General features: G+C 41.5%; 1 protein-coding gene across 1 annotated transcript; it reads left to right on the top strand.

Moving 5' to 3' along the window:
* Positions 1-11114, top strand: LOC128698993 (axoneme-associated protein mst101(2)-like). The gene is made up of 6 exons (XM_070096965.1): positions 1-359; positions 2904-4716; positions 7784-8032; positions 8570-8764; positions 9641-10575; positions 10836-11114. Exons 1-6 carry the CDS (start codon positions 306-308, stop codon positions 11112-11114), a joined length of 3525 nt encoding a protein of 1174 aa, XP_069953066.1. The 5' UTR covers positions 1-305.
* The last annotated feature ends 450 nt before the right edge of the window (positions 11115-11564 follow it).

Below are 11564 nucleotides of genomic sequence, written 5' to 3'. Positions count from 1 at the left end.
ACTGAGTAAGAACCACCAGAGCTCTCCAGTCGCTGTCCAGAAGCGATTGTGGGAGTTCTGTGACTCCAAAATATTTTCTTTTTGCTCGCTGGCTCCTCCAAACATAACTTTATCAGAAGTTTCAGCCAATTTTGGTGTTATCGTTCCTTGTAACAAGAAGCAGCAGCAGTGGCAGCAGGCAGCAGTAACAGCAGTAGCAGCAGGCAGCAGTAACAGCAGGCAGCAGTAGCAGCAGTAGCAGCAGGCAGCAGTCAGCAAGGACAAGTATTGCTTCAGTCTTGCAGTTCCTGATCCACCTGTGCAACATGAAGGCTCTCGTTACAGCGGCTTTCCTCTGCTATATACTGCTGATGGTGCAGGTAAACTGCCTCTTGGCTACTGAGACATCTACTTAGCTTTCTTCTTTCCATAATTTGCAAGAAAAATTTTTTTTTTTAGAGACCATAAAGAACTCACGAAACCGTGGATTCGCACCTCACGAAACCGTGGATTCGCACCTCACAAATTCCGTAATTTATAATAAACTTTATAATAAACAAGGTAATAAGACTTATTTTTAACACTATGAACACTGGTCAAGGCCTGAGTTAGTTTCCTCCTTTGTGTTAGTAGAATAGTAAGTAAAAATAGTAAGTAAAAAACAGTAAGTGAAAATAGGTAGTAAAAATAGTTAGTAAAATGGTATATCAAAGATAACACTCACTGTATATATGCTGTGATACACACACAGAACACACTGTATATATGCTGTGATACATACACAGAACACACTGTATATATGCTGTGATACATACACAGAACACACTGTATATATGTTGTGATACATACACAGAACACACTGTATATATGCTGTGATGCATACACAGAACACACTGTATATATGTAGTGATACACACACAGAACACACTGTATATATGCTGTGATGCATACACAGAACACACTGTATATATGTTGTGATACACACACCTCTCAGGACACATAACCTGTCTGAAAGATAAAATATTTTAATCTTTCGCAAAAGTTATTCTTGTGATACACACACATAACACACTTGAAATTCTAGCACATATTTACAAGTAAAAAGGTGATAACTATAGTAAAGATAAATATAATTAACATAGAGAACGTTTACTAAGATGTGTCTCCCGTGGAAGTAATTCTTCAGTCAGTGGACTATGTTATTCACTGACTGAAGAGACCTGCATTACAGGCCAAAAATTTCAATACAGTTCCTCCCTCATTCGTCTCCACGAGATAAGTCTTGAGCCCAAAACTGTTTCATTACATTTAAACATTTAAGCATTTAAACAACAATAGGTGGCCCGGTGGCCTGGTGGCTAAAACTCTCGCTTCACACACGGAGGGCCCGGGTTCGATTCCCGGCGGGTGGAAATTCCGACACGTTTCCTTACACCTGTTGTCCTGTTCACCTAGCAGCAAATAGGTACCTGGGTGTTAGTCGACTGGTGTGGGTCGCATCCTGGGGGACAAGATTAAGGACCACAATGGAAATAAGTTAGACAGTCCTCGATGACGCACTGACTTTCTTGGGTTATCCTGGGTGGCTAACCCTCCGGGGTTAAAAATCCGAACGAAATCTTATCTTATCTTACATGACAGAACCCAAGAGTGGTTTAATAATAAAGTAAATAGTTTCAGTCACCCTTTGTGAAATTCTGTTTCTTTCATCGAGTTTTAAACAAATGGAATTATTTGTCTGAAGAATCAAGTGACTTATTTGTGCCAGTATAAAATCCTGTCACACACCTTTAACAGTCTATACATTACGGATTTTTTTTTTTAGACTTGATTCTTTTTCGGAGTTGTGCAGTCCACACGAAGCCTTGGTAATCTTCGAGTTGTCTTTATCCAATATACACAATAAAGTAACTAACGCTTAGTATACACTCGCTGATGGTCAAAACCTGGTATATAATACCTACAAGTTGTAGTTAATGACACATGAGCAAAAACTTGCTCACTTCACACGTGTTTGGAGTGGATGAAAAAAAAAAACGTAACATATCCACAATGAAATGTTCGAAATGTTTCCTCATGTATATAGACAATATTTACTTCATTTGTAAAAATTAAAGAGATCTTGATTCAAATGCAGATTTATTAAACTAAGTGTGGTAGATAGGGTTTAAATCCAACACATCATTGATGTCATCTAATAAAAAGAAAAACAGACTGGGATAATATTGAACATACAAAGTGAACAATCTCTCTGTAGAAACGTCAATTTAAAAAGGAAAATCGGAAATTTACTTTGTCTTGTGTCAGACATATAATTTCAAAATATTAGTCTAAGAATAAGGTTTGGCTACTGTGAAGTTTGGTTAGTCTAGCAATGATCAGTATTATGACTCTCCGTATGTTAAGTCATTTTTAGATATAAAGATCATGTGGCATCTCCTTCACTATAGATTTAGGTTAGATTGTAGGTTATTGTCATCTTAAAATACTACTAGGGAGTGGTCCTCCTTTTTTTAATGGGGTTTAAAGGTTAGCTTTGTTAAGCCATTACATGCTGAACTAGTTACAGACTCGTATAGAGATTCGTGTCCTGTTTACTCAAGAATAAACTATTACCACTATCACCATCACCATTACCACCACCCTCACCATCACCACCACTACGATCAAAATCCCCACAACCACCACCACCTCTTCCAGAGTGCTCAAACACAATTTATCACTTATCATGTTCTAAATTGTAAAATTGTTGCAAATATTAGATTTATCGGAAACATTGTCCAACAATTTCAACTAGAATCTACACTGGTTATTTTTAAAGATAAAGTGCTAATTGTATATATATATCATTATTTTATCTTGTAAACACTTTTAACCTCACTTTGGATACACACAAAAAATAATCACAACTTTATGTTACTCAGGAAAGTGTAGTTGGTCAACGGGATGTATCAGAGAGTCAGAGAGGAAGAGATGGTGTAAAACCCAAGAGGATCAATGTCAGATCTGACAGTGAACCCAAAATGGCTGTCAGAGATCGAATCATTGACCATGAAAAATGGAACTCTGTCAAAACTAGTGGGAACGCTAACCAAATGAAGACTGGCAGTGAACGCAACAATAAAAGCCACTTAGGAAGTGGGAAGAAGAGTCGCGGAAGTACGAGAATGGAGAGAAAACGACACACGGCCAATAACGACGCAGATACTCGCCTTGACAAAGAAGCGAGCAAGCGTAACCGTGTCAAGAACCTGGATGGGCGTAGAAGTGTGAAAAAGGCAAAGAAAAGAAGACGGAAAACAAGCAAAAAGCGTGAGAATAACAGGAATAATGGAACGAGGAGTCGTAAGAGCAAAAGCATCGTCAAGAACAGGAGTCACGGCAGTGAAGTTGACGGTGCTAAAAAGACTTTGAAAAAAATGAGTCGCCCGAATAACAAGCTGATCGCCAAGGGAGAAAAGAAAGGAAGAAATGTGAAAAAGAAAATGTACGATACACTTGATCGCAACTCAAGAATAAATGCATTTAAACAACAAAAGGCTATGAAAAACAGAAGAGGAAAAGAGCATCGCAGGAAAGTCAAAGAAAAGAAATCAGACTCGAAGTTCTCAAAGAGGAATTCAACTTCAGGGAAGAAACAGAGGTCAGTTAAGGGAAAGAAACAGAAATCAGTTAAGGGAAAGAAACAGAAATCAGTTAAGGGAAAAAAACAGAAATCAGTTAAAGGAAAAAAACAGAGGTCAGTTAAGGAAAAGAAACGGAAATCAGTTAAGGGAAAGAAACATAAGTTAGTTAAGGGAAAGAAGCAGAAGTTAGTTAAGGGAAAGAAACAGAAATCAATTAAGGGAATGAAACAGAAATCAGTCAAGGGAAAGAAACAGAAATCAGTTAAGGGAAAGAAACAGAAATCAGTTAAGGGAAAGAAACAGAAATCAGTTAAGGGAAAGAAACAGAAATCAGTTAAGGGAAAGAAACAGAAATCAGTTAAGGGAAAGAAACAGAAATCAGTTAAGGGAAAGAAACAGAAATCAATTAAGGGAAAGAAACAGAAATCAGTTAATGGAAAGAAGCAGAAATCAATTAAGGGAAAGAAACAGAAATCAGTTAAGGGAAAGAAACAGAAATCAGTTAAGGGAAAGAAACAGAAGACAGCTGCCGAAAAGAAGCAAAAAGAAAAACCAAAGGAGAAGGACAGAGATAAAAACCAAGGGCACGGGAAAAAAATGGAAAAAAGGAAATTAAAGAAAAACAATAAGAAGAAGAACAGCCATAAAGCAGAGAAGAGTGGAAGTCGACAATCCAAAAAATCGAAAAACAAAAAGAATTTAAAGAAAACAAAAAAATTAAAGGAAAAGAAGCATAAAAAGAATAGGAAACGAAACCAAAAACTAAAGAATAACAAGAATGTAAACAGTAAAAAAGATGGTAAACTAAAAAAAGCAAAGAATGAAAAGAAGAGGCCACATAATAGCGGGGAGAATCATCATCGTCCTCCATACGGTAGCGGGGAGAATCATCATCGTCCTCCATACGGTAGCGGGGAGAATCATCATCGTCCTCCACACGGTAGCGGGGAGAATCATCATCGTCCTCCATACGGTAGCGAGGAGAAAGAACACTGCAAAACACCCAAAAAATGCATGAAAAGTGGCGGGTTTTGCACTTCTGAGAGAAAGTGCAAGACCAAGATTGTGTCTGGCAAGTGCAAGGGAAAGTCTTGTCACTGTTGTCTCTCTGGTAAGTGTTACAGCAGTAGTCCCTTTTGTTGGTGGTGGTTCCCTTCTGCTGGCGTGTGGTGGTAATTCCCTTCTGGTGGTGTGTAGTGGTAGTTCCCTTCTGGTGGTGTGTGGTGATAATTCCATTCTGGTGGTGTGTAGTGGTAGTTCCCTTCTGGTGGTGTGTGGTGGTAATTCCATTCTGGTGGTGTGTGATGGCAGTTACCTTCTGGTGGTGTGTAGTGGTAGTTACCTTCTGGTTGTGTGTGGTGGTAGTTCCCTTTTGGTTGTGTGTAGTGGTAGTTTCCTTCTGGTGGGGTGTAGTGGTAGTTACCTTTTGGTGGTGTGTAGTGGTGGTGTGTGGTGGTATAGTTCCTGCTTCTGGTGTGTGGTGTGTGGTGGTGTGTGGTGGTGGTGCCTGCTGGTGGTGTGTGGTGGGGTGTAGTGGTAGTTACCTTTTGGTGGTGTGTAGTGATAGTTCCCTTCTGGTGGTGTGTGGTGGTAGTTCCCTTCTGGTGGTGTGTGGTGATAGTTCCTTCTAGCAGTGTGTGGTAGTGGTTCCTGCTGGTGGTGTGTGGTGGTGGTTCCTGCTGGTGGTGTGTGGTGGTGGTTCCTGCTGGTGGTGTGTGGTGGTGGTGCCTGCTGGTGGTGTGTGGTGGTGGTGCCTGCTGGTGGTGTGTGGTGGTGGTGCCTGCTGGTGGTGTGTGGTGGTGGTGCCTGCTGGTGGTGTGTGGTGGTGGTTCCTGCTGGTGGTGTGTGGTGGTGGTGCCTGCTGGTGGTGTGTGGTGGTGGTGCCTGCTGGTGGTGTGTGGTGGTGGTGCCTGCTGGTGGTGTGTGGTGGTGGTGCCTGCTGGTGGTGTGTGGTGGTGGTGCCTGCTGGTGGTGTGTGGTGGTGGTGCCTGCTGGTGGTGTGTGGTGGTGGTGCCTGCTGGTGGTGTGTGGTGGTGGTGCCTGCTGGTGGTGTGTGGTGGTGGTGCCTGCTGGTGGTGTGTGGTGGTGATGCCTGCTGGTGGTGTGTGGTGGTGGTGCCTGCTGGTGGTGTGTGGTGGTGGTGCCTGCTGGTGGTGTGTGGTGGTGATGCCTGCTGGTGGTGTGTGGTGGTGGTGCCTGCCTGGTGGTGTGTGGTGGTGGTGCCTGCTGGTGGTGTGTGGTGGTGGTGATGGTGGTGTGTGGTGGTGGTTCCTGCTGGTGGTGTGTGGTGGTGGTGCCTGCTGGTGGTGTGTGGTGGTGGTGCCTGCTGGTGGTGTGTGGTGGTGGTGCCTGCTGGTGGTGTGTGGTGGTGGTGCCTGCTGGTGGTGTGTGGTGGTGGTGCCTGCTGGTGGTGTGTGGTGGTGGTGCCTGCTGGTGGTGTGTGGTCGTTGGTTGCCGCCACTTTGAAATCCACTTCGTGACACTTTTCCTCTACCATAATACTGAAAGAACACTTCCTGAAACCTCTGTAACTTTTTATCATTTTTAGTTTCCATCTGTCACCCACTGTCTCTGCTTCACAAATTTCATAGTCTTTCGTTATTTTACACAATATAATCCTCCCCAAGAATCTTGTACACTGTAATTGTATCCCTCTTAATTCTCCTCTCATTCATTTATTGGATTTAGTTTCTTAAGTGTCTTCATATAATATAAAACCTTTAGCTCTACGTCTAGTCTGGTTCCAAATTTTTGCACCTTTTCCATTTTCTGTTATTGCATATTACAAGTTTTGTTTGTTATATATATATGTAGAATCTTAAAAGATTCTTGTTCAGGTTTATAAAATTTTGGATGAGATTTGCAAGTCTCACTTATACTTCCAAAGACATGGCACACGCGCTCATCTGGTTATGTCTTCAGAACAATGTTCATCTGCACTTACTTCTGTTCTTTCTGTTCGTCCATGTCTGCTGTTTCTCTTATCACTTGTAATCCGTCTCCCAAATCTGTGTAATTTTGAACGTGTTTTGATTGAATTCCAGCAGCCACAGTTCTGATAGACTCTGCAATCTGTTTAAGTTATTTTGTATGAAGTTATTTACTCCCTCTCCTGTTCACATTCTTTTTTATAGTGTAATTTCGTCTGGAAACAGAAGCATAGTACTCGATCCTCTTTGGCTGGTCATTTACTGATCCTCGAGGATCCCACATAATAACCTTCATCCCTCCTGACACCTCTTTTTATATCGTCATTCACTGCTTTGTAAGTACCTTTTTTCTGACCTGAAGCACCTCTTCTCTCGCAGTTGATTTCTATTATGGCTACTGGATCAGGTTCTGGTGAAGTTTCATGTTATATTAGATAATTTCTTGTGTTCAGGTTAGCGTAAGATCAACTTTTTCCTTCTCTATTTAATTATCTCTAACTTTGTTATTCAGCTGCAATGGGTTCCCATATCTGAATCAATGTTCGTGTCTTCTGAGAATGTCTCTCCTCTCCAGATGCTACAGTATCCTTATCCTGATAACCATTATTTTGTACAGGGAAAAATCTTAGTGATATAGGACTGTCATTTAATATCTCCGGAATGTCGTCCTGTTTCACAGCTCATTCAGAGAGTTCCCAAGAGGATATGTTGTCAAGTCTCACAGATATACCTCTGTCAGCTACTTTACTTCCTATTTTGTTTAGTCAGTCTTCGCTGCGGCTGTGAAGGCATAATTTCAAGTGCATCTCTGAAAAAATCACTTGCTTTTTGGCTTCAGGTACATTTATCCTGGTTCTAAATTTGTATTCTTCTAATTTCTACATTTATGCTCAGTTTCCGTTCTAATTTGTACCTGTACACTGTTTCCGGGTATGTAGTTACAACTCTCTTATGGTATTTTTCACATTTTTCTTATAATCTTTCCCTCATAAAAGTCTTACCACTCATGTGTGAAAGTTATTGTTACTCAGCTTTGGTCCCACAGCATCCCTGGAGGAACCACGAGTGCTTTCATTATTTATTATTTCTCTCTTCAGTCTGTTGCTCCAGTTAATTTATGCCTGGAATATAAAGGATAACAACTTTACATGTACACTAATGACGTTCATGAGAGTGCATTTATGTATGAGGAGATTGTGTACATGAGATGTATTGTTGGTGTCTAATAAAGCCCTTTTTTCTTAACAGTTTGCGCAGCTAAACCAAAAAAGAAGTGTACTAAACACAAGGGTGTGTGTAAGACAAAGTGCGACGTGAAGGAGCGACAGATCCCCAAGGGTTGCATGAAGAAAACTTGTGTCTGCTGTGCCAAGGCTTGCAAGCCCACGATGCACTGTACTGCTGGTGGTGGTTATTGTGTAGATAAGAAGAAGTCTTGTAAGGGATGGGTCGACAAGGATGACTGCAAGGGAGCCAAGTGCTTCTGTTGTTATCCAGGTAAGACTTCATTACTGTGTCTTTACATTATTACGGTGTGTGAAGGAGTGAACTTAGAGCAACGTGAGGTCTTCAGAGTTCAAGGTGTAGAGAAGACTTTCTGTATGGAAGAGGAATTTGTGTGTGTGTGTGTGTGTGTGTGTGTGTGTGTGTGTGTGTGTGTGTGTATGTGTGTGTGTGCAACACATATCACAGTATATCAGACAGTTAAAAACATTTTTATTCACTGCGTATTTTATTTCAAATACCCAAATTACCAACTGAAAAACAAACCCTCCTCTAGTTTTCTCTTAACGTTAATACACAAAAACATCACAAGTTAAAGATCGTTTTCCTTTATTTCACATAGCGAAATTTTGCAATGGAGAAGAGTAGCTTTCCAGAGGCAGAATTTTCATTACGAGTTAATGAAAAGAACAAATGTTTAGGGGTAATATGTCTAAAATGTTTAGTAAAGAAAAAAATATTAGTTTTTATCATTTTTCTTTTTATCCAAAGTATATGAAAATGTCTCTTGATATATTCTATTTGTTTTAGCGACGACGAGTACGACCACCACGACTACCAGTACCACGACTACCAGTACCACGACTACCAGTACCACGACTACCAGTACCACGACTACCAGTACCACGACTACCAGTACCACAACCACCAGTACCACAACTCGAAATACCACAACTACCACTACCACAACTACCAGTACCACAACTCCAAATACCACGACTACCAGTACCACGACTACCAGTACAACTCCAAATACCACAACTACCAGTACCACAACTCCAAATACCACAACTACCTCTACCACAACTCCAAATACCACAACTACCACTACCACAACTCCAACTACCACAACTACCACTACCACAACTCCAAATACCACAACTACCACTACCACAACTACCACTACCACAACTACCACTACCACAACCACCACTACCACAACTACCACTAACACAACTACATCTACCTCAACTACATCAACCACCACAACTACAACGAGTATCCCAACATCTAGCACAACTACAACTACTTCAACAAGCACGAGTTCCACAACAAGTAGCCTAACCACAACAACAACAACTACAACAACAACAACAGCAACAACAACAAGTAGCACAACTACAACATCAGTCAATGTTACTACTTCAACCAGCACCTCAACTCTTTCTTCAACCACTACCTCAACCACTACCTCAACCACTCCTTCAACCACCACTTCAACCACTTCGTCAACCACTACTTCAACCACTACTTCAACCACTACTTCAACCACTACGTCAACTACTACGTCAACCACTACGTCAACCACTACGTCAACCACTACGTCAACCAGCACATCGACTACCACTACAACCAGCACCTCCACCACAACATCAACCAGCACATCGACAACTACTTCAACCAGCACATCAACAACTACTTCAACCAGCACTTCAACTACTACGTCAACCAGCACTTCAACTACTACGTCTACGACTACTACTACTACATGTGTTGGACCTTTATGTCCCTTAATTACTATTCTCAGACAACTCCTTCAAGTAATTATTGCCTTGAACAGTGCAATTGTTTCAATTCAGACGCTTGTAACTCAACTTGCAGCGCTCTTGACCGCCCTTGCTAATGCATTAGGGGGGAGAAGAAAACGTCGTGCAATATCTGATAACATTCTAAGCATTGGGAGCGTCATAGAAGATTTTCCAGCTGCAGCTTATGACAGGAACTCAGCTATCATAAATTCACTGACAATACAAGTGATTAGTGCAACACAGAGTATGCCAGATATAATAACCTCGGTAATTAATGGGACGACGCCAGCCACTAGTGGACTCATCTCAGCTACTCAGCAAGTTTATTGCATCTGTCAATCCGTTCTAATCACTCTCATTAATGAAAACTCTCTTATATGGGGTGAAGCCACCAGTGTATCAATTCAAATTCAAGGGTTGGGAGGGACGACAACGCAGATACCAAGTGCTGTGTCGTTTAGTGTGACGCCGTGTTCGTCAACTACCACGTCAATAAGCACGACCACTGCAACTTCGACGACCACAACAGCTACGACTTCAACAAGCACGACAGCTACAACTTCGACAAGCACAACTACAACTACAACTAGCACGACGACAACTACTACGACCATCACGACAACTACAACTACGACCAGCACGACAACTACAACTACGACAGGCACAACGAGCACGACAACCACAACTTCAACAACTACTACTACATGTTCTGGGTCTCTGTGTGTTATAATTAGTAATCTGAAAGCGTTAATCCAAGTTCTCACAGCCATAAATACTTCTATTGTGACAATTCAGAGCCTTGCTACTCAACTGTCAACTCTGTTGAGTATTCTTGCCACTCTTGGGAAGAGGAGAAAACGTCGAAGCGTAAATGATGACCTGAACGGTATTGGAAATACCCTATCGTATTTTCCTGGTGCAGCCTATGACAGAAACCCAGGTCTTATAAACTCGTTGACGGTGCAAATGGTTACCGCACAGAAAACTGTCATCGGTATAACAGGTTCGGTAATAAACGGGTCTACGCCAGTAACTTCTGCACTTTCCTCAGCTGCTCAGCAACTTCTTTGCACCTGTCAGGTTACTCTGGCCATTCTGTTCGCTGAAAACAGTGTTATATATACAGAAGCTGGCAGTCTATCTACTCAAATTCAAGGATTGGGAGGAGCCATGACCCAAATACCAAGTGTTGTGACATACAGTTTAACCCCGTGTCCGGCGACAACCACATCAACCAGCACGGTAATGACGACGACAACGTCTACTAGTACTTCGACGACGACAACGTCGACTACCACTTCAACAACGACAACATCTACCACTACTTCGACAACGACAACTTCGACTACCACTTCAACAACGACAACATCTACCACTACTTCGACAACGACAACGTCGACTACCACTTCAACAACGACAACATCTACCACTACTTCGACAACGACAACGTCGACTACCACTTCAACAACGACGACATCCACCACTACGACGACGACTACCACTTAACAACAACGACGTCCACCACTTCTTTGAAGACATCAACGTAAACAACTACTTCAAGAACGACATCTACCACTACTTCGACGAAAACAACAACAACTACAACCACAACAACGTTTATAAGACCACCCACTACCTGAACGAGAGAGGCAATTTGTCTAATTCCCAAAACACTTTCTATAAAGAGAACAACTGCTTTCTTCTTCAGTGATAACTATTTTGGCACTAGGACCATGACGGGCACATCTGAGTTGATAATGAAATCAATATATTCTTCTACTGTCTACACAGATCTTACCTTTCATAAGCACTATGTAACTAAAAGTTAAATAAATCAAAGATTGGTCAGTACAAGAGGTAGATCAAATCCTCATATATTAAAATAGTTTAGCACTGAGGAATCATGAGCACGCATCCATCCTTTATAATAAAATATACAACGCCTTGTATACAACAGCTAAACTGCAACTAATACAACTACCATGGATACTATGACA

This window comes from Cherax quadricarinatus, chromosome 55, assembly GCF_038502225.1.
Source record: "Cherax quadricarinatus isolate ZL_2023a chromosome 55, ASM3850222v1, whole genome shotgun sequence".
NCBI lineage: Eukaryota > Metazoa > Arthropoda > Malacostraca > Decapoda > Parastacidae > Cherax > Cherax quadricarinatus.
Note: the sequence above shows the minus strand (reverse complement) of the source record. Positions and strands in the feature narration are given on the sequence as shown.

Coding starts and splice junctions, on each gene's coding strand:
- LOC128698993 (XM_070096965.1), top strand. CDS start 306: ATGAAGGCTCTCGTTACAGCGGCTTTCCTCTGCTATATACTGCTGATG. Junction 360..2,903: donor ATATACTGCTGATGGTGCAG/GTAAACTGCCTC, acceptor TATGTTACTCAG/GAAAGTGTAGTTGGTCAACG. Junction 10,576..10,835: donor TCATCGGTATAACAGGTTCG/GTAATAAACGGG, acceptor AACGTCTACTAG/TACTTCGACGACGACAACGT.